Source organism: Trichosurus vulpecula, chromosome 1 (genome assembly GCF_011100635.1).
Source record: "Trichosurus vulpecula isolate mTriVul1 chromosome 1, mTriVul1.pri, whole genome shotgun sequence".
In the NCBI taxonomy this organism is placed as follows: Eukaryota; Metazoa; Chordata; class Mammalia; order Diprotodontia; family Phalangeridae; genus Trichosurus; species Trichosurus vulpecula.
Genome location: NC_050573.1, coordinates 517,706,725 through 517,729,527, shown reverse-complemented (window position 1 = coordinate 517,729,527; position 22,803 = coordinate 517,706,725). Strand labels below are relative to the sequence as shown.

Below are 22,803 nucleotides of genomic sequence, written 5' to 3'. Positions count from 1 at the left end.
CTCCTTTAAGTAGCACATTTTCCAAATGTATTTTTCAGGTAACTCAATCAAGTCTTCAGCTATCATGTAAGAATGAAAGAAAACTGATACTTTTTCTTCCCCTAATAGGGGAAGAACTTTTCCCTATCAGGGAAAGAACTATTGTCACTGTCTACCTGGAAGGGTTTGCAAAAATCCAATATTATTTATTACATTTATTTATTTAAATTATATACCTACTATGAGCAATGTATCAGGCGCTCAGATGAAATGCCAAGATAAAATGCAAGAAATATCTTCCCTCAAGGAGCTTAAATTCTACCGAATGCACTGTTCTATTCACCTCATGAAGGGACCAAGGTTTTAAACAGGTTCATCTTCTAAATAGTTTCATTGTTGTGAATATTAATGTAGGTTTGTACCCTATAATCCTTTTACACGCTGAAGCATACTGAGCTTCTGTAAGAGGGAATTAAATATTTAAATTTCATATTTATATACCTCTTCTTCCATAGCCAGATGGTGGGAGGGGGGACGGAGGAGGGGGAGGATATGTATGACACACCAGTCAGTAACAGGTCATGACAACGAGGACCAAGTGTCTGTGTGTGTGTGAGAGAGAGAGTACATACATTGAAAGATCTGGGAGAGGAACCAAGTGTTCAAAGCCTATAGAATTGAAACTATGCTCAGACTTCCCCTGGAGTCTTATTTATAGGACCAGCCCTAGGCAGAAGCAGAGTAGGTGGTAGCCTACATGTTGTGATTTGAGGGCCCTAAAAGGTTTCAGTGACCAAAAATATCTCTCCCTCAAGCTGTCCATGGTGCCTGAAATTCCCATATGAACCACACCTTTGGAGTAAAGTACAGAGGAGACCACTGTTAAAATCAAATACTTATCTAGATGGGGTCACACATTAAACTGCAATCTTTCCCTGAAGTTTTAGTTTCTGTTACTTTATGAGGTTAGCTATTCTATCACCCCGCAGGGTCCCGATGAAATGGAACACAGAATAGCTATTTCAGTGCAGAGAGGATGGGAGTCATGGAAATGGGGATCAAGAAATTCTGAGATTGGGGAGTGGGGACACCACAATATAGGGAAGGTCTGGTTGGCTATAGGGAATGGGTGCTAAAAGTAGGAGAGCAGAAGAAAAAACAACCTTTCACCTACTTCACAATCTGACCTCTTATAGGACCCACTTGAATAAGCCCTTTCTGATAGGTTCAATCTTCTGTCATTATGACATATGGCTTTCTAAAAATGACCTAAATTATAATAGCTAATATTTATATAAACACTTCCTATGTGCCAGCCACTGTGAAAACTGAGGCAAACAGAGATTAAGTGATTTGACAGCTAGTGAGCATTTGAGGCTGGATTTGAATTTAAGTCTTCCTGACTCCAGGCCTGGTGCTTTGGACCTTTGAGTTAGCTAGCTGCCCAAATAATTGTCAGTAACTCAGAATTGAACTATGTCAACTATCAAGCTATATTTTAAACAAACAAACCAAACCTCTTTCTCAGAGCCTAGTGCAGAATGTCAAATGACTACAATCTTAGATGTGTAAGGGACCAAAGAAGTCATTTACTGTAAACCTCTCATTTAAGAGATAATACCAAGGCCCACAAGGGTTAATTTATTTGCAGGACTGAGAATAGACTCCAGGTCTTCATTACTTTTCACATGATACTAGCTATCTCTACCCACTTAGATATTTCACTTAGAACTTCCAGTAAGTAGAGTGTAGGCGTCTTCAAGTCAAGCACAGTTTTATTTTTGCCTTTGTATGCCCAGCATGTAATGCAATGTCTGGCATGTACATCAGGTGCTTAATAAACATTCGTTGGGTTCGCTTGAATTATGCATACGTTATTTATCCTCCAAAGGTTCATACCAGTAAAACAAATGCAGCTCTCTTCATTGATAGCATTTCCTCATTTCTTTTCTTTCCTTGATAAAATAATCTTTTTTTTTGGCAGGGTAGGGGGGACAAAGGGATTTACTGAAATAAGAGGAGAATCCCTGCTTGTTTCAACTTAAGTGATCCAAATCAGACTTAGGGGAGTGGTCGCATTGGAAATGGTAGAGACTGTTGGTAGGTTGAACTTCTAAGAAGTGTTTGAAAAGGTGAACAGTTCACTTACCTATTTCAGTCATGGTTATCCCTGGTGCTAATTGCCCATTGTTGAAAGAGCTATAGGTAAACAAGTTGGGTACAGAAGTGAGGTCATAGATAGGCTCTTGCTTTATCTGTTTGATTCCAGTCATATCCAGTCCTGACTGATCTGGGGATGGCTGGCCTGAATCCACATTATAATAACCCTCAGACTTCGGCAAGTCAATGACGTGCCCATTGGAATAGGTGCCACCCGTCTCGTTGTTCAGGTTGTTCAGGCCATTGCTGATGCTGCTGCTGTAGACCCTGGCGAGGGCCTCTGCCTCCCCATTCTGCTGCTGCCGCTGCTCCTGAAGCCGCTGCTGGTGCTTCTGCACTTCTGCATACAGGCTGTCCCTCTGCTTCTTGGACATCCTCCCAAATTTGACAGCTGAGTTGGGAAAAGCAGAAAACAAGATACAGGGTTTTCTCTTCTCAGTTCTTCAGACTTGACATTCCATCTCCCCTCTGTGAGCCTTTGCCTGCAATATATTTCCTTCTTCCCTCTACCTAGTAACTTCCTTGAAGGCTCCACTCACAATGTCACTTCCTGCCATAGGCCTATCCTTATGTCCCCTGTTACTAGTGCCATCCTCCCAAATTGGTCTGTTCTCATTTTCTCTCTGTCTGTCTGTCTCTCTTTCTCTCTCTGTCTCTGTCGCTCTCATTTACTTAATATGTTGTTTCCTCCCTGTAGAATGTAAACCCCCTTGAGGGTTAGGTCTATTTAATTTTTGTCTGTGCAGGCCTACTATTTAGCATAGTGCCTGGCTTGTGACACTAAATGCTTGTTGAGTTACTTAGTCCCAGCATCCTAAGTGACTGACAGCAGCTGTTACTTCAGAACTAAGGATTTCTCACTGCAAACAGATGCACCAACCACTCAGTTGCATTGGCCAGGTATTGGGGAGTGTCTTCACTAGCAAATGATTTTGGACCACGGTGCTGGATTGAGAGAGCCTAGTGCTGTCCTGTATAGAAGAACTATATTTTAACAGACAAGAAAGGAGGAGAGAAAAATCATAAATGTGTAAATTTCTGGTCACAGTTTATTAAACATTTTTCTTTCTTTTGACTTAAGAGGAAAAATATGCGTAGGCCAAATTCCTGAAAAGACACAACTAGCTAGAATGATTTCTTTGCTGTCCCCAAATGTGGACTATATACCATAGGATTACTAAATTCTATAAGATAGTTTGGACATGTGTAAATCCTAGGTCCTTATCACTGGCACATTTCAAGGTTCCTCCATCTCTGCATATTTCTTCACCCTTTTTCTCACCCCACTCCCCATAACAAACCATTCCATAGAGGGGACTCTATACATTTTATAGACATTACAAACCTATGTAGCATGACGTATATATGTCTCGTCTTTAGGTTTCTCTAGCAGTCAGAAAAAAAATAAAGTTTAGTGAATTGAATTGGCATGAAATTTCACTCAGGGCTGGAAGGGACTACCAAAGTCATAGACCAAGAATGGTTGGAGCACTAGAATTAGGTCAACCTTGGTTTAAATCCTGCCTCAGATACACAGCTTATTGTATGGTCCAGGGCAAGTCACCTAACCTGTCTGGGCCTCAGTTTCCTTATCTGTAAAATGAGGGGGAGAGGTGGATTAGATGATCTCTGAGATCCTTTCCAGATCCAAGTTTTTTATCCTATGATACAAACCACACCTGAACTGGAGACACATTCAATATCCACCAAACACTTGCATAGGATTTCTCTTTTCTTTCTTTCTTTTTTCTTTTCCTCTATCCTCTATATAACCTTCCTCTTTAAGCAGTATCCCTAGCCATTACAATGAGAAGGGAGGAAGAAGGCCTGGAAGCAGTCATGGGCTAACCAAAGAAGGGTTATCCTGCTTTGAAAGTCTTGTTTATATGCCTTTGGAATTAAGCCTTTTAAGCTATTATTGATGGTGAGATTTTTTTCTATATGTATTGTCTGTTCTCTCAGACTTCATGAGTTCCTTGAGATCAGGGACCGTGCATTCTATATCTTACTACAAGACGTCAAATGCCTACCAAGGTCTTGGACATTAATTAATGTTTAGTTTAAAATAAGAATAGGGATGAAGAAGGTGATCTTAATGATAATGCAGAGAATCTCCATTGAGCAGGTATTTTTTTGGACATTACCTTCTTCTCTCTCCCCCCACTTTTGCTTCCCTAGGATGCTGAGATGTGGGAGTGGAGTGTAGAGTAGCATGGTTTGCTTAGTCCTCAGAACAAAAACATCCAGGCTCCCTTATTGTTACAAGAAGAGGAAGCATTCAAGGACCTTATGATTAAATTTCCAACAACTTGTGTTTCCCTGAAGTGGAATGGGCTGCTGCCTAGGTGGGTAATGAGTTCCCAATCTTAGGTGGAAGCTGGATGGTTTCTTGTTAGAGATGTTATACAGGGGATTTTTTGCTCAGGTAAGGGTCTCTGAAAAGTAAGAGGATCTGGGTTGGAATTCTGCATAGACCACTTACAATCACTGTGACATTCTACAATTCCAAGAACCTTTCTAGGCCTCTGTTTCCTTTTACATAAAGTGAGGGGATTGGCGTAGATGATATTTTGAGGTTTCTTCCACCTTTAAATTGATAATCTTGTGGTGCATTTTAAATTAGAATAAAAGAATGTCAGTGTAGGTGAAGCTCAGAAGGCAGTAGTTTGTTACCAATGATGCATTATATAAGAGGAAGGGGAAGACATTAATAAAAAGCAGGACTAGAAAAGGAGGTGAGTTTGTCAGGCAGTGAGAATCAGAGATAACAAATGGACATCTGGAATTTGGCACTGATATCTGGGAAGTATTAAAAGCCCAACAGGAAAGTCCCTACATTCTTTTTTGTTTTTAAGTCCCTACTTTCTTAGGTAAGTTTTCTTTTGGTAAAGTAGAAAAAGCATGAGGATTTGGAGACAGAGGACCTGGGTTTGAATTCTCCTCAGATATTTAGCAACTGTGTGACCTTAGGCAACTTAACCTCTCTGGGCCTCGGTTTCATCCCATGCAAAATGTCGGGGTTCTACTCAGTAGCATCTGAGTTCCTTCCAGCTCTAAACCTATGATCCTATTAACCTATATTTACAGAGCATCCTAACATCTACAAAGTAGTTTCATTATTGTGGTCCCTTCTTACATAGGAAGAATTGGATGATTTGCCTACTATATTCATGGTAGAGTCAGGACATAAGTCATGATTTTTTTCCACTTTTTTAGCCACATATTTTTGTGGGTTTTTTTTTCTGTAACATGTTCTGTTTTTTTCCATAACTTATAAACATGATTTATACCGAGGGGGTGGCAAAGGGGCTAGTGGGAGAATGGAGGGAGAGGCCAAGGGGAATGGACAGAACTGGGCGGGGCTAGGGATGATGGGGCCCCCTCCTGTGGCCACCAGGGAGGCAGGGCAGAGATGCCCAGCCCACGCTGCCCCCTCAGCAAGTCCAGCTCCTACAGGTAGGGAAGGAGAGAGACCCCACCAAAGACCCTCCCACATAGTTCTTCCCACCTAGGTCTCCTAGATCCTAGAGTCCTTTCCAGGAATGGGGAGAGGGAGCAGGGGGATCAGTCTTCCAGTATGAGTCATGATGTTTTTATTCCAAATCCTATGATCTTTCCTGCCTCTGCATTATTGATAGAAGCACATTGACAATGATTGCACATCATGAGAAAATGTGGAATCACTGTAGTCTACAACTGTGGAGAGAATGCCCTTACTTGTGGCACTAGTTGAAGGTAATCTGTTCGAGCATTCATATAGAACCTGGGTGCAGAAGCATTTTTGTTTGATCTTTGCCCCCACATTCATATTCAAGAAAACCAATTATAGAATGTTACAATGAGGAGTCTTATGTTGGTTGTTTGGTTGTTGTCCTTTGTTCTTGAAGAAGACCAAAATGGCATGTTGGAGTCAAAGTACAGTGAGTCTGACTGGCTGATCAGACCATTAAACCTTGGAAGGCTCTCCTATAGGTCAGGCATAAATAGTCCACATGGACATTTGGAGTGGAGATGTCTCTAAATTTGCACATTTCACATTTCTTTTGAGCTACTGAAATTGGGCTTTGCTTTTAAAGCACAGCACCTTCTCTGATGCAGGCGGACCATGCTGGGTGGTCCTTTGCCAGTGTCTTTCATGTCATGCAATGAGCTCCAAAATAAATCTATAGGTAATCTAATCTAACCCCCTTCACTTGATGGAGGAGGAAACTGAAGCCCAGCAGCTTACTTCAGAGACTTGCTTAAAGTCACATAGCTAGAGGATGTTTGAATATCCCCACGTGCTTAGCACAGTGCCTGGCTCATAGTAGTTCACAAATGTCCATTGATTGACTGGGGCTTAGGTCTCTTGACTTCTGGTCTAAACCTCTTTCTACCCTACTACACTATATGTTTGTTAAAAAAAAAGTCCTAAAAAGACTGCTTGCATCCACAAATGCTTCTAGAAAGGCATTATCTATTCTAAGAGGCTTTTTAGTGAGTCCAGGAATATACCAATTGAAATAGAAATATTGCCAAAAGTCCAGTTTGAAGTCATCTCCTGCCTTTTTGGAATTAGAAGTCTATATCCTGAAAAGCAACATGGCATAGGGGTAGAGAGTTGGCCTTGGAGCCAGGGAAGATTGGGGCTCATGTCTTGCCTCTTGCACGTGATGGCTCTGTGATCCTTGGCAAGTCACTTGATTTCTCAGTGTCCTAGGAAACTCTAACGTCATTAATTACAGAGCAGGAAAGGGAGAGAGTTTCCTCATCTGGGAGTTCCTTGTACCAGTGAAATCACAAGTCAACTCTGTCTCCATCTTCATCTGTTTCAAATAGAGTACAAATGCTAGGAATTTTATGTCTCTGTTTCTCTGTCTCTCGTTCCCTCTCTTCTTTGCCTTTTCCTTTCTTTCTTCATCCTTCCTTCCTTCCTTCCTTCCTTCCTTCCTTCCTTCCTTCCTTCCTTCCTTCCTTCCTTCCTCCCTTCCTCCCTTCCTTCCTCCCTTCCTCCCTCTTCACATCTCTTCCTCTCTCCTCTCCCTCCCTCTCTCTCTCCCTCTCTCTCTCTCTCTCTCTCTCTCTCTCTCTCTCTCTCTCTCTCTCTCTCTCCCCTCCCCCGCATCCTCCCCCTCTCTACTTTCTCACAACCTCCTACCTCTCATTTTATTCTTATAACAAGCTTGCAAGTTAAATACTGTTAAACATTATTAATCCTCATTCTACAGATGAAGAAGCTAAGACTGAGAGAGGTGTTCAGTTACTTGCCCTCTTGGTCACACAGCTAGTAAATGTTTGAGATGGGATTTGAATCAAGAGCTTTTTGACTTGAAGCCCGATGCTCTTCCCACAACTCCATTAAATTGGTTTTGTTGTTGTTGTTGCAAAATGGATCTATCTACTCTGTCTACGGATAGTCCATTCCTCAGTATTATTTGTAAATCAATCAATTAAATGCATAAACCTCTGTAACAAAGCTTAATCCCTAGGAGAAGCTCTCCGTTTTGGACGGAATAGAGAGTAGAGACTGTTTTATGTCTTTGTATCTGTATCACTAAGCTGTTGTTTTTGTTCATCCTTTGTTTTTGAAGAGGACCAGTGACATTACAGGGTGCTGTCTTGACTTGCATTAGATATAAATGAAGCACGGTGCCTGGCACATAGTACATGCCTGCTCAAAAATTCTGTTAACATTTAGAATATTTACATCTTCTTACTGCCTTCCCCTTAATCAGAACAGTACAGGTTGGAAATGGAAAACATCTTAAACTCTAATCTACACTATCATTCTCTTAATCACATTTAGACATGCACAGAGGGAATACCTTCGCCCATATACTGTAAGCCTTCCAAACACTTAGCATAACACTACAAGGTGAATGCTTAAGAAGTTATCAACATTTTTGAAAAAGCACTCAATTTGACATTAGTAGACCTAGGTTTAAGTTCCAGCCCTGACATTTGCTAACTTTGTGACCTTTAAACATTTCTTGACCTCTCTGAGCCTCAGTCTCTACATCTCTACATCTATGGAGATAATATTTGATTGTTTGCCTCAAATAGCTATTGTGAGGACCAAAGGGGATAATGATTAATGAATACTTTACAAACTACAAAACCTGCATGTCAGGTAATGTTAATATGAAAATTGCACATTTTTATGGTGGTCTTTACTTTGCTCTTTTATGGTGATCTCTCCTTATAACCTTTTCCACCCACACATGGTAAGAATCCTGGCTATGTCATCAGAGGAACTGGGTTTAAACACATTCTATCTTTTATTGCATATATGACCTCAAGCAACCAACATCACCTTTCTGGGTCTTAGTTTTTTCATGTGTAAAATGAAGAAGTTTGAGTTAGATGACTTTCAGTGTCCCTTACAATTCTAAGTCTGTGATCCTAAATAAATTATTGGATTTGGCCATAGGATCCAAAGTGGAATTGGAGTTTCTGGAGTTGTCCAAGGATAATATTACTTACAGGGCAGCCAGGTGGCACAATGGATAGAGTGCCAGGCCTGGAGTCAGGAAGAATCATCTTCCTGAGTTCAAATCTGGTCTCAGACACTTACTTGTGGTGTCACTCTGGACAAGTCACTTCACCCTGTTTGCCTCAGTTCCTTATCTGTAAGTGAGCTAGAGAGGGACATGACAAACCACTTCACTGTCTTTGCCAAGAAAACCCTAAATGGGGTCGGGTCATGAAAAATCGGACTTTACGGAAAATGTCTGAACAACACCACATGTTACTGATACTTGTAATCTGAATGAGTGCTTATTAGTAATGTATTATATAGTTAAATGAGTTTAGTCTGACTAAATTTATTTAGATTGTTAGAGATTTCCTTTTGTCACTTTCCACTTATTACTGTTTACAGCAATTTTTCTTTTTCATTTGATACATGCTGTCAGGATGGATTAATATTTCCTGTAACTGACTTAAAAAGAAAACTTTGAGAAACTTTAATACCAAGGAAACACTTTCAGAATGATTCCAAAGTCAAATTTATCTGTCAGTAATTTGATTTATGGGAAATGGAGAGCTGAACATTATAAATAGATTGTTTTGAAATGAATCGTAATGACTACCATGTGCAAACACATCAACTGGCTCGAGGTGTGCAATTAGGTGTCTAATTATATGGACTTTGTCACTGACCAAGGATGGCATTTATAGGCTGGTGGGATCAACCGGAATGTTCTAAAAATTCTTGATGAAATATTAACTACACCCTCAATCTTCTGCAGGGGATCTGACTTTCTAAAAAATTTTTAGAAAGTAACAATGTTGGGCAACAGAGATGTGCGAAGAAAGCATGTTAATTGGCCCTCTAAATCAGAATAATTGCCTATGTAACCCAGGTTTCTTTTTGTCACAGACCAGGTTACTTTAAGATTTTTTGCACATAATACTTTTGTGCAAATACATCCAAATTTTGGACAAGGCTAGGGTAATATTTTATTTGGTTTCCATTTCAGGCTGTAGAAGTTCATTAGGGGTTGATAATGATGACGATGTTGATAATTAAAATTAAGGAACAGTCTATAAGGATGTCTAGAATCCTTCAACAAAGAGATTGAACTTTATAGGCATTAAAGGAACTCAGTTAAGGTTAAGTAAAATAGTGGTGTTGGAGAGTTCGATGATTCATTTACTCTACATACAATCTTGATTTTCAGCTTAGGCCAAGCTAGATTTTCATCAGTTTGCTGGATGACCAGGAATTGCCACTTGGTGGTAGTTGCTATTTATAGGATCATAGATTTAGAGATGGAAGGCAACTCAGAAGACCTCTAGTCCAAACCTTTTATTTTATAAATGAGGATACCACTCCCAAAGATATAACATGTCTTGTTCAATATGATAGAATCAGGTTTTGAAACCAGTGTATATGACTCCAAATCTAGCACTGTTTCCCATGCATTGTGTGAACTTTATAAAAGTCACTTAACCTGCCTGTTCCCTAGGAGACTGAACTGGATGGTCTCTGAATTTTCCTTCTAGCTCTAGGTTTATGATTCTGTTAGCTTATAAATAATTTCTTATTGTTGTTTAGTCATTTTCAACTGTGTCTGATTCTTCGTGGCCGCATTTGAGGTTTTCTTGGCAGAGATACTGGAGTGGTTTGTTTGCCTTTTCCTTCTCTAGCTCATTTTACAAATGAGGAAACTGAAGCAAACAGGGTTAAGTGACTTGCCCAGGGTCACATGGTTAGTAAGTGTCTGAATCCAGATTTGGACTCAGGAAGACTCATCTTCCAGATTCCAGGCTCAGCACTCTATTTATTGTACCACCCTAGCTGCCATAAGTAACTTTAAGAATGGTGATAACTACTCTGGGGGAATTATAGAAATCTCAGCAGCAATTGCAGAAGACATCCTACAGGGGTGGGAAACTTGAGGCCTTGAGGCTACATGTGGCCTTCTAGGATCTTAAATGCAGCCTTTTGACTAAGGATCTAGAAGGCTATATGTGGCCTCAAGGCCTCAGGCTTCTCACCCTTGCCTAGCAGTTTAAAATGCTTGAATGGGCAGCCATGGTCAAGGGAAACTTCCTATGGCCAGGTGGGGCAGCCAAAAACCTTAAACAATTGTCAGAATGAAGCAAGCTTCCCACAGATCTGGCAAATTAATTTCCCCCCAGTATAGGTCTGATCGTGTTACTCCCCAACAGCATTGGTTTTCCAGTGCTTCTCAGGTGAATCACAGACTCTTCTGTTTGGCTCCTAACTCCACTTGCAATCTGATTCCAGTCAATCCTTCTGATTTTATATAGCTCTCCAACATTCACTGTACATTCTAGCCAAAATGGCTTATTTGCTCTTTCTTGTACACACAATCTCTTATCTCTCTGCCTACGTACAAGCTGACCCCCTCTACCTGGAATGCTCCCCTTCCTCACATCTGCCTCTTTGAATCCTTGTTCCACTCAGGGTTTGGCTCTTGTCACCTCCAGCCACCCCAGTTGTCTCACCCCCACCTCAGCTCCCCACCAAATCACTTTACAATTTGTATTGCATAGATTTTGTGTTGACCTTCCTTAGTACATGTTTTTCCCCAGTGGAATCTAAGTTCACTTCTGTTTTTGTATTCCCAGAGCCGAACACAGTGCCTGGCATATAATAAATGCTTGTTGAACCAAATTAGATTGAGCAGTCTTGGTCTGGTCATTATTAGTGCCTTTAAAGCACTTTGGGAATGCTTACTTAACCAGTCCAAGACATGACATTTTGGGCCACATAAAAACTTCAAAAAATCAAACCTCCTCTATATGATACAAAGAAGAGAATTTTCACTTTGAGAAAGAATTCTGATTTTTCTCTCCTCACCCTCTTCTCATCACTTGTTTAGCACATACTCATCTGCTGGAGGTATTTGGGAAGTCATTTCTGGCAGCTTCAGGATGGTCATCTGACCCATGGTTTAGCTGCTTATCATCATCCTTAGGCCTTCAGTGTCCTTAGACATCATATTGTCTTTATTTTTCAAAGGCTTATTTAATGCGGCTTATTCCTTCCTCCTTTGAGAATGCTGTTCCACTATTAAATAGTCCCCAGAACCTTCTTATGCCAGGGTAGGTGGGGAGCCTTCTCTCCTCTGTGGGCTGAATTAAATCCCTACTATCTCCTGGCCTGAGTCCTCTTGGACAGTAACTCTTTCTTCCCCAGGATGTCATTCAGCATCATAAATCCTGATAGTGAGGAGAGAATAGGTTTTCTTTCTTTCCATAATAGAAACAAATATTGGACCCAAAGTCAAGAAAACCTGAGTTCTAATCTGACCTCGGATACTTACTAGCTCTGTGGCCCTGACAAGTCCCTAAACCTCTGTCTACTTCAGTTTGTTTTTGAGGGGGGAAGGCAGGGCAATTGGGGTTAAGTGACTTGCCCAAGGTCACATAGCTAGTAAGTGTGTCAAGTGACTGAGGCTGTATTTGAACTCAAGTCCTCCTGACTCCAGGGCTGGTGCTATACTCACTGCGCCTCCCAGCTGCCCCTACCTCAGTTTTGTCAACCATAAAAATGGGGCTAATAATAGCATCTATTTTGAAGAGCTGTTGTGAGACAATATTTGTAAAGTGCTTAGCATGGGGTCTGGCACATAGTAGGCAATTAATTAACGTTTCTTTGCTCCCTCCCTCCCTTCCTTTTTCTGCCTCATTTTCTCAATTTGTAAAATGAGGATAATTGCCCTGACCTCCCAGAGTTATTGTGAAAATAAAACGAGATACTTGTAAAATGCTTTGTAAACCTTAAAGCATTATAGAAATATCATCACCATCATCACCATTATTCAGGGCTCACTCTTCATTTATAAATGATGCTTTCAAGCTGCTGTCAATTAATGTGCTGCCCTCACATGGTAGCAATGAGTTACATAACCCACAATTCAAATTCATGTGCAATCCCTCTAAACCAAGTCCAATGAATACTATTTTTAGCCATTGGCAAAATTCTCTTTTTTCCCTCTTTTTCTGGATCTTCTTAAAAGCATGGGTCAGATCATGTCACATGGAAGTCTCTGGTGAGATGATTTGTTTTCTAGATACACAAACCCTGGGAGCAGCCCTCTATGCAGATAGCAAGGGAGGGACAAACATGGCTGGCTAGAAGATGCCCACATTCTTTGCTCCTTTTACATGTTTGTAAATCAAAAGGCATTTCCTTTATTTCCTTAGCTGAAGCAAGGCAGATTCATTCCTTGGGGAGGGTGTGGGGTAGATGTCACTGGGACAAAGGAAGCTGCAGATTCAAATGACACACCAGGAAGGACTTTCCCATTTAGGGAAGGCAGGCCAAAGACCAAGTATTTTATATGTTAGCTGTCAAGTTATGTGTCAAGTTGAATTTATCCAGATACTTAAAACCATGCTACACACTAGCTCCAGTTGCCCTCAAAGTGTGCTAAAAGTAAATGAATGACAATTATCGTCACTTTGGAATGTGAATACAAAATCGCCTCTTTTTTACAAAAGTTTATTGCTCAGAACTGTAGCAGAGAGAGTGTGACCAGAATCTCAGAAGAGATCAATCAATAGGGGTCATAGGGTCATAGGGCAAGACCTAGAGGGGACCTAAGAATTTATCTAGGTTAATTCCTTATCTACAGGTGAGGAAACTGAGGCCTAGAGAGGCTAAGTGACTTGTTCAAGTTATGTGGGAGATAGCATCAGGGAGAAATTCCATTTCTGTATTTGTTGGGATCCTAAGATTCCCTGCAATATGCTAGAAAAGCCCAAATGGCTCCCCCTCCTTCCCTTTCCCCCTCCCCTTGCTCAAAGTATCACTTCCTTCTTACCTTCATTCTGGAATTAGTGGGGGGAGAAAATGTGACTGTCCATGAAGTTCAGAGTTGAGAAACTTAGAGTGGTAGCTATGGGGAAAGGGTCCCTATTCTTTTAGATCCTGGGGCAAATTGTCCTAAACAACTCTCCTAATACACACTGGTCCTTGCCAGCTGGGTCTTTGCTAAGGGCTGATTGTGAGCTGGAAGATGGGTTTCAGGGCAAGAGCAAATCATCTGCTAGATGGACCTGATCATATACATGAGCTCATGAATCCTGCTTCTTACAAGCAGAAATCTATCAGGCCTATTAGCTGAGCTCACATCTAACTGGCAGGTGTGCCTCAGGTTAGTTGGGTATGTCACTTACCGATCTCTTCAGCTCCCTGTGTTTGCAAAGCTTTAAAAAAAAGTATTTTGCTTCCTCTATCTTCAGTGTGAACAACGCACCTGTTCAGCTTGTTACTTTCTCACCAAACACCCTTGGATATGTGTGTTGTTCCCCCTCACTCCCCCCATCCCCAAAACTTCTATGTTTCCAGTTAATATGCTATCAGAATGATCTCCCCCCGCTTCTCTTCCATATTCCCACCCTCTACAAACTGTAACAAGGGGTTTAAATTGGCTCCAGCAAAGCAGAAGCCATTTGAAAGAGCTTAAATAGGAGAGCAAGATGTTAACTCTTTACCATCTCGAGACATTCCTAGGGCAAGACACTTCTGCAGCCGGCAATGTTGGCACCGGTTTCTGTTCGTTCTGTCAATTAAACAGTTTCTCTGCCTTGGGCAGGAGTAAGAAGCATTGTTCTGCTGGCTCCTTCGAAAGAATCCCTGGAGGGAGGGAGGGAGGGAGAAAGGGAAGGAGGAAGGGAGGGAGGGAGGGAGGAACGGAGGGAGGGAGAGAGAGAGAGAGAGAGAGAGAGAGAGAGAGAGAGAGAGAGAGAGAGAGATGTATATATTTATAGGAAACAAAATCCAAGAACCATTACCATGCACGGAGGGGATGTTCTCTATAGTTAGTTTTCTTTAGAGGGAATTCACTGTCAACACAAATTTGTTTATGTCTAAAAATTCTCTGGATACCTCCCTTTGGATCCTGCTCAGGTTCTCCCATTAAAGACAATGCAGACTTTCTCCAGGAAGAATAGTAGTAGCATTTCATGGATATATATGATAATAGTCACAGGAAGGTAGAGTGCCCCCACAATGTGCTATGTAAACCGATAAAGTAGGAATGAGCCCCAAAGCAAAGGCTTCTGTTTGTCCTTAGGTCCTATGTGAGAAAATGGAACAAGCTTATGTCTAAGCATAGGGTTAGAGATCTGAGCTGGAAGACAGTTCCACTCTATCCCTTCCCCTTTTACAGGTGGGAAAACTGGAGCCCATGGAGATTAATGAGAGGTCATAGAGTCTAAGGTCATAGAAAGAATGTGTCCTCCCTCTGACACTTATTAGACTGGAACCTGGGTCTGTTAATGGAGCCATTGTTCTCACAGTACCATGCTGCTCTAGGAGAACTGAATGAAGTCGATTCTGTAGCTGGCAATACGTATATACACACAGAGAGAAACAGAAACAGACACAGGAACACATACACACACAACACATATACACACACACACAGTTTATGAAGGGAAAAAGCATGGGGTAACAGCTTGGAAAGACCTCAGTGGTGGTGTGTATTGCCTTCTCCATTAGAATGTAAGCTCCTTAAGGGTAGGGAGTGTTTTTGAGTTTTCTTTATGTCCTTGGCACTTAGTTTAGTGCTTGGCACATTGTAAGTACTTGATTGATGTTTTGATTTGATTTCCCAAGTGTCCTTGAGTAAAACTCTTTGACCAGAGTCATCAGCCCCTGTGTTTTTCCAGCTATCTAATGGAAACTTGACTCTCAGTTAATTACTTGCTGCACCGCAGAAATTAATTTGAGGACAGGCCAACCGTCTCATTCCAGCACCAGAACCAGCCCTGGGTTCCACTACCCTTCCCCCCGCCCCAACCCCTCTTAGCAAAAGCTAATACCATGCATTGAAAAGAACCAGCATGGTCACAGCATAGCCATGAGTATGATTTATCTAGTGGAATGGGACTTTGAGATTTAAAGGGTGACAGCAATGGGATCCAGAGGAGTAATCATGATATTTCCTCTTCACATATGCTATTCTCTGATCAATCCCCAATAAATTAGGGGGAGTCTTAGCACTAGCAGAATGAGAGATCTGGATGGCAGCAGAGACTGGATTCACAATGAGATGGAAACTGGGCTGACACTCCAGGACAAATGATTGCATTGACATTATGACAAGTCCCAGAAAGAAATAATATGGCTTCCTGGAATCCATGCAAACAAGTTATACAGCATCATTTCAGCAAATATACCTTGATTAATAGTGACATGAGACTTACATTTCAATAAGCATAGTATGGTTTGTACCTTTTGGTACTTAAGAGCTGCTGAGTCAAAGAGCTGATGAAAAACTGTAGAGCACAGGTCTGATACTGACTGAGAAACATTTTCCTGAAGCTATAGCTACAGGCTTAATTTAAGGCCAATTTGACACTAATTATGAGGCATTTCTTGCTTATCTGTTGCTCATTATTGCAAATGTGCTTTTTGGCATGAAAAGTAGTTTCTGTTTCAAATTTTATTGAATGAACAGGGATTTGAATGAATGCATGAGCTGAGTCAATGTTATTTAAAAATGAGTTGTTGGTACTGACTTGAAAATAATGTCATGAAACATTTGAGGGTTGATGTGGAGTGTTGCCTTGCTATTATTAAAAAAAATTCTTTGAGGTTCTTGTTTGAAGAAAATTATAGCATGTTTTAATTTTTTCATCATTAAAGATTTCTTTTACATACTCTGATTCAGGATGTCATTTTAACTCAAAGCTTAGAGTACCCCATAGAACAATAGCTACATTCTTTGCTGAAGGTTGATTTCTATTCGAAGAGGAGAGGCAGAAGGGAGAAGATGACGAGAAGCCAGAACACTTAAATGCTATTCCCAATGTGGTTACTGACCTGTTGTTTTACATTTGGCAAGCCATTTAATCTTTTGCAATCTAAATTTACCTATATTCTAATTAGGTTAACTATAGCATGGAGAAGAAGAAAATGTTGTGGGGAAGTGTTTTTGATTCTAAATGGAAAACACTTCTCCATACTTTGAGGTTCTTTTTTCTTTTCCTTTTCATCTAGGGTTTGTTTGTTTTACAATTAAACATGAACCAGTTTCACTTGACATTGAACTAAGTGATGCAGTCTTTCAAGAAATATTATGTGGAAAGGACTGGATTATTTAAAAACCAATAAAGGTAAAGCATCTTTCCCTGTAAGAGAAACATCATAACTCCAGCATCTCAAGAAGTTAGGAAAAATTTATGTCTATTTGCCCATGAGAAGTAACAAATGATGCCAGAAGAAGGAAGAGAGATAACGTCATTTTACCTTCACTGTAGGAAATGGTGGCCAGGGAAAGAACAAATGCATACAGCTGATACATTTCCAACCTTTAATTATAAGGCTGTGGTGCAGGAGAATATTAAGGGACATCTCTGGAGGTTCACAAAAAGATTAACAGTAATCATATCCAAGGGAGCTCAGGATGTTGACTGGTTACTGAGCTAAAGCTTTTCTCTTTCTTTTTTTTTCTTTTATCATTTATTTCCTTTTTTCCTCTTTATTCGGTGCCAATTTCAATTACAGGGATCACACTTTGTGTGAGCATTATAAAAAGACTTGTCAATTTCTCACCCAGCATCACTATTCAATGGTGTTACAATGGGCTTTGTTTCATTTATATCCGAAAGTCTCTTCAAATGAAGATCGGATCTCAGAATCTATGACTGTGCTGTTTCTCGCCTCAGTTTACTGACATTAAATAATGATTCACTTTGCTTGCATCTTCAATCAGGGTCGTAATTGCTCTTTCCAATAACTCCACCTGTAATGTCACCTTTCCTCACACATGCCGTGCTGCATTTTACATGTTCTATTTGCAGTCTTAACCGATGTGACTTTGAAACACTTGTATAACAGTTCTCATTTCCCCCTCCATATTTGATCTATAGTTCCCTTTTTACTCCGCATCATTCGTTTTGTAAGCTTGTTGTTATGTATCCGATTTTGTCAGCTTTAAGAGTGCATACATGTTAACTGCTTCACTTCTGTTGGGATTTCTTTGAAAGGGAGCAGATCACTTAAATTCTTTTGTTTTTTGGAAGACGAGGCAGAAGAAATAGTATGGGACTGGGAATCAGGAAGCTGATTTTTAATTCCCAGTTCTGTGACTAATCATAAATTAGAGATGGGAAGAATCTTAGAGGTCATTTGGTTCATCTTAATAGATGAGAAAACAGACATTCAGAGGTGAAGTGATTTAGGATCAAAAGTCTAGAGCTGGGAAGGATCTCAGAGAGTATCTAGTCTAACTTTTTTCATTTTACCAAGAAGAAATCTGAGGCCTACAGATGAGAAATGACTTTCCCAAGGTCAAACAGGTAGCCAGCATCAGCAGTAAGGTTTGAATCCAGGTCCTCTGACTCCAGAACCAGTGTTCTTTCCCCTCTGCCACATTAGGTAGGGTCACATATGTAGCATGTGATAGAGCCAAGAATTAAACTCATCTGATTCAAAATGCAGCACATTTTCGACTTTACTGTATTGACTTCGGGCAGTAAATTCTCCTACCTGGGCCTCAGTTTCCTTATCTGTGAAATGAGTTTGAGTTAGATGACTACCTTTAAGATCTTTTGCAGCTCTAAAATTCTTTTGGTTTTTCTCCTTGACCATGAAAGTAAAGGGACAGATAAATTCCTTTTGCAAGTTAGACTGGCTTCCCCTTTCTCAAGAGGCTCAGGGAAATGTTTATAGCTATCACCTTACCATATTTATTTTTAACCTTTAATTTGCCCTCACAGGTAGCAAATGCCCTCAAGTTTAATGGGGACAACACTGCTAACACAGCAAGCTGCTGTATTTATATGGCTGCTGTGCATGTGAATAATTCAGGACCTTAAACAAAAAACAGTCTTTAAGGCACTGTTGGCTGGTCAATTATATATACACACACGTTACATACACACATCCATACACACATACATAAATATATGCACATACATATATGTATATAATGAATTAAAAGGAAGCCAGCTGACCACAAGTATCATCATTAAGTGCCCTGATGCTTTTGACCAGGTTCTATTAAAGTCTCATACCTTACAGCCTTCACATGTGATGACTCCGTAGTGGATTCCAGAGGACTTATCGCCACAAATTTTGCATGGTATCACTTCAATTTGTGCTGAAATGGGAAAACAGACATTTTGAGCTCGTGAGGCTCTTTTCTTCTTTCCTTCCTTTCTCTCCCACCCTCTGTTCTTTTCTTCCTTCCCTAACCACAAAAAGAATTTGAAAAGACTAGTTTGGCAATGTGTCCTGCCTTCTTCTCAGTGTTGTACTCTTCCAAAGCTCTCTTTAATCCCATTCTGACCCATAGGTCCTCTCCCAGCATTCCTTAGTCATTCTCAGGCTGAGAAGAACAACCAGGAACTAGATTTTTTTCCCCCTTAAATTGATCCTCCCCAGAAATACATTCATAACCTGTGGGTTCCTTCCCTCTTTCTACTTTGAACTCTAATATCTAATCAGTCAATCAGTAATCTTTTATCATGTACCTACTATATACCAGGTACTGTATTAGGTGCTGGAATTAGTAAAAAAAAAAACATGAAATAATCTCTGTTCTCAAGGAGCTTATGTTGGAGGGAATACAGGTAGATAGATAAATAAATAGAAGATATATACAAAATAAATATAAAGTAGTTTGGTCAAGGCTGTGGTATGTGTTGTCTATTCCTGCTCTTAAGAAGTTTACAATCTAATGGGAAATGCAAAACATAAATGGGAGCTCTAAAGGGGCACAACTTTAGGGTCTGGAAATGATCAGGAAGTAATATGGAGACCTGATTCCAGGAAAGATATGGTAGAATCCCACTCGTCAGAGTTCAGGAACCCAGAGACAGAATCCAATTGGTTCTGATGTAGTACTTATCTGACACCCTTGAAGAGGTGAAAGTGAGGAAGGAAAGCATTCTAGACATGGGATGTTCATTTATTTCAGTTGGGTCTGACTCTTTGTGAATCCATTTGGGATTTTCTTTGCAAGGATACTAGAATTCTTTGCCGTTTCCTTCTTTAGCTCATGTTACAAATCAGGAACTAAGGCAAACAGGGCTAAATGACTTGCCCAGGGTCATACAGCTAGTAAAGTGTCTGAGGCCAGATTCAAACTCAGCAAGATACGTTTTTCTGGTTCCAAGGCCAGAACTCTATTCACTTTACCACCTAGCTGCCCAGGAATGGGATAGATGCTTCATAAATACTTCAGCCTTAGCAAAAACAGGGAAGCAGAAGATGGAATATAGCATATGTGGAACTGCAAAGTAGCTAGTGAGTAATGTATAATGTGACTGAGAAGAGAGACTATAGCCATATTGTAAAAACAAAAACAAAAACAAAAAAAGCTTTAAATGCCAAACAGATGAATTTCCATTTTGTGATACAGGCAATTGGGAATCACTGATACTCCTTGAGCTGGAGAGTTACCACATGGGCTGAACTGTACTGTAAGAGCATCAGTGTGGGAGCTGTCTGCAGGGTAGCTTGCATAAGGGAGAGATTAGGTGAAGGAAGGCAATATAGGAAGCTACTTCAGTAATCCAGTGAGAAGTGAAATGACTAGAATTGCTCTGGTAACTTCTTTCTGATGCAGTCCTTTCACCACTGTGGCCAGGGTTTGATTCCTGGTCAGGGAACCAAAATGTTGAGGTTTTTTAGGGGTGCTCCCTCAAAATACTGACCTGATGGGTCCTGCCCAAATGAATTCAATCCAAGCCTTTTCTCAACCAAAGAAAAACAAAGTTTATTAAAGATTTGCCATGTTGTGTAGACTCTGAAGGAATCTGAGCATTGACTGGATTCTTAAGGAGAGCCTTTGTGAAGCTCATATTGACAAGCAGGGCAGATTGAGTCTGTGGTAGATTGAATCTGAGCATCTTGATGGAGGCAAGATGGGACTTATATACAGAAAGATTGAGGGAGGGGATCTAGGGGTGGCCAAGTAGTCTGGGGTGATGGGAGGAGGGGTTTAGGGAGGGTCTTGAGGAGGAGTCTAAAGAGGATCTTGATGGGACTGGGGTGACTAGAGGTCAGACTCCAGCAACCAAGAGAATGGGATTAAGGTTGGAAAGTAGCTGAAGGCTACCTGGAGATAACAGAAAATAGAGGGTTAGGCTAGTTTAAGAGTAACAAAGATTTGGGCATATGGATGATGAAAAGCTTATAGCCTCAATAGAATGCCAGATCAAGTGGGAAGATTGAAGGAGAGTTCAGGGGGGTTCCCAGAGCCTATACCTCATCACTCCACTCACAACATGGGGAGGCTGTGTTTACCCCAAAGAAGACAAAGGTGTCCCCGGACCGATGAGTCGCAGCTTTCTTACCCACCTCCCCATCCCTTCTTCTCCTAGCCAACGTGGGTAGTGACCCTGGAAGCTGACTGGTCCAACCTTCTCTGAGGCAGCTTTCTTACCCACCTCCCCATTCCCTCTTCTCCTAGCCAATGTCAGTAGGCCCAAGACAAAGTTGCCCCTGGAACCTGATTGATCTAGGGGTAAAAAAAGTCCCTGTCACGTGGAGTCTGTGCTTCTCAGACCTGGTGGGTGCTTAAGTCCATATGAGTTGCTGCACCCTGATGCCTTATTGACTAGATGCACTTCCAGATGGAGATGAAGAATGCTCCACTGTGAGGAGCTAAGGGCCATTGAATCCTTGTTTCTTGTCCTTGCTTTGCTAGGGCAAAGTCAACCTCTCTCTGTAAATGTTTAATGACTGGACAATTCCTCATTTCATCCTGGCATAGAATCTGAACTAAGAAGGTGCTAGTGTTAGAGGGGTGGGGAACCTGTGGCCCTCTAGGTCCTTGGGTGTGGCCTTTTGACTGAGTATGAGTCTTTCAGAACAAGTCCTGTTACTGAAGGGATTTGTTCTGTGAAGTTTGAATTCAGTCAAAGGACCTCACTTCAGGACACAGAGGGCCACATGTGGCCTTGCAGCCCCAGGTTCCCCACCCCTGTCAGGGTGAGAGAATTGACAGAATCAAAGAGGTCTAGAATTCACAAGACTTGACAACTGACTAGATATGGGGGGTGAGTGAGAGTGAAAAGTCAGGGATGACTCAAATTCAGCTTATCCAAAATTGAACTCCCCCAAACTCTTCCCCCTCCTGAACTCCCCAATTACTATTGAAGGCACCATTTATCCTCCCCATCACCCAGGCTTGTGACCCAGGTGTCATCCTCAGCTCCTCATCCTTTCTCAACCTCCGTATCTGATCTGTTGCTTGCTCATTTTACCTTCATTTTACCTCTCGTATGGCCCCTTCTCTCCTCTGACACTGCTGTCACCCTGATGGGGGTCCTTATCACTTCATACCTGGATTACTGCCATAGATTGCTGTTGGGTCTCCCTTCCCCAAGCCTCTCCCCACTTCAGTTCATCTTCTACTCAGATGTTAAATTAATGTTTCAAAAGCACAGATCTGACCACATCACTTACCTATTTTAACAAATTCCAGTGTTCTCCCTGTCATCTTCAGGATTAAAGATAAAAATCTTGTGCTTGGCATTCACAAGTCTTTATAACCTGGCTCCCTTCTGCCTTTCCAATCTTCTTATACCTTATTCCCTGCTATGTACTCTTTGATCCAGTGACACGCCTCTTTCCTGTTCTTTGCACACAGCACTCCATTTCCATCATCCACCCACAGACTGTCTCCTATGCCTGGAATTCTCTCCATCCTCATCTCTGCCTCCTGGCTTCCCTGACTTCTTTTAAGTTCCAGTTAAAATCTCACCTTCTGCAAGAAGCCTTCCCGATCACCCTAAATTCCAGTACCTCTTTTCTGTTGATTATCTCCAATTTATCCTGCATTTTGATGGTACATAGTTGTTTTCACATCTTTCCCATTAGATTAGAGGTCAGGGACTGTTTTTTGCCTTTCTTTGTATCTCTAGGACTTAGCACTGTGCCTGGCACATAATAGGCACTTAATAAATGCTTTTTGACTGACTCCTAGGTTGTGAATATGGGTGCCTGGAAGAATGGTGGTACCCTAGACAGAAGTAAGACAGAAAGGGGAGGTTGAAACTAGGATGTGTCAATTTTTTTTATCCTTTAATGACATTTTATATAAGATCCGTGGATCATAAATGACTCTTGCCCAGAGATCCAATTCATATGCTATGGTAATTATAGTCACCTTAATGTCAACTATTTTTTGAGTGCCTACTAGTTCTCAGGCTGTGAAAGATACAATGAAACGTATGTCATACTTTTTT

The 22,803-nt window shown here is 41.0% G+C and overlaps 1 protein-coding gene across 1 annotated transcript in view; it reads right to left on the bottom strand.

Annotated features, from left to right (window-relative positions):
- Positions 1-22,803, bottom strand: part of RORB (RAR related orphan receptor B) — an 80,309-nt gene that overhangs the window by 41,173 nt on the left and 16,333 nt on the right. Inside the window, exons 2-4 of the mRNA XM_036748475.1 lie at positions 18,622-18,762; positions 14,092-14,233; positions 2,129-2,530 (exon numbers count right to left, since the gene is read on the bottom strand). Coding sequence (XP_036604370.1) covers positions 2,129-2,530; positions 14,092-14,233; positions 18,622-18,762 — 685 coding nt within the window. The remainder of the gene's footprint in view (positions 1-2,128; positions 2,531-14,091; positions 14,234-18,621; positions 18,763-22,803) is intronic.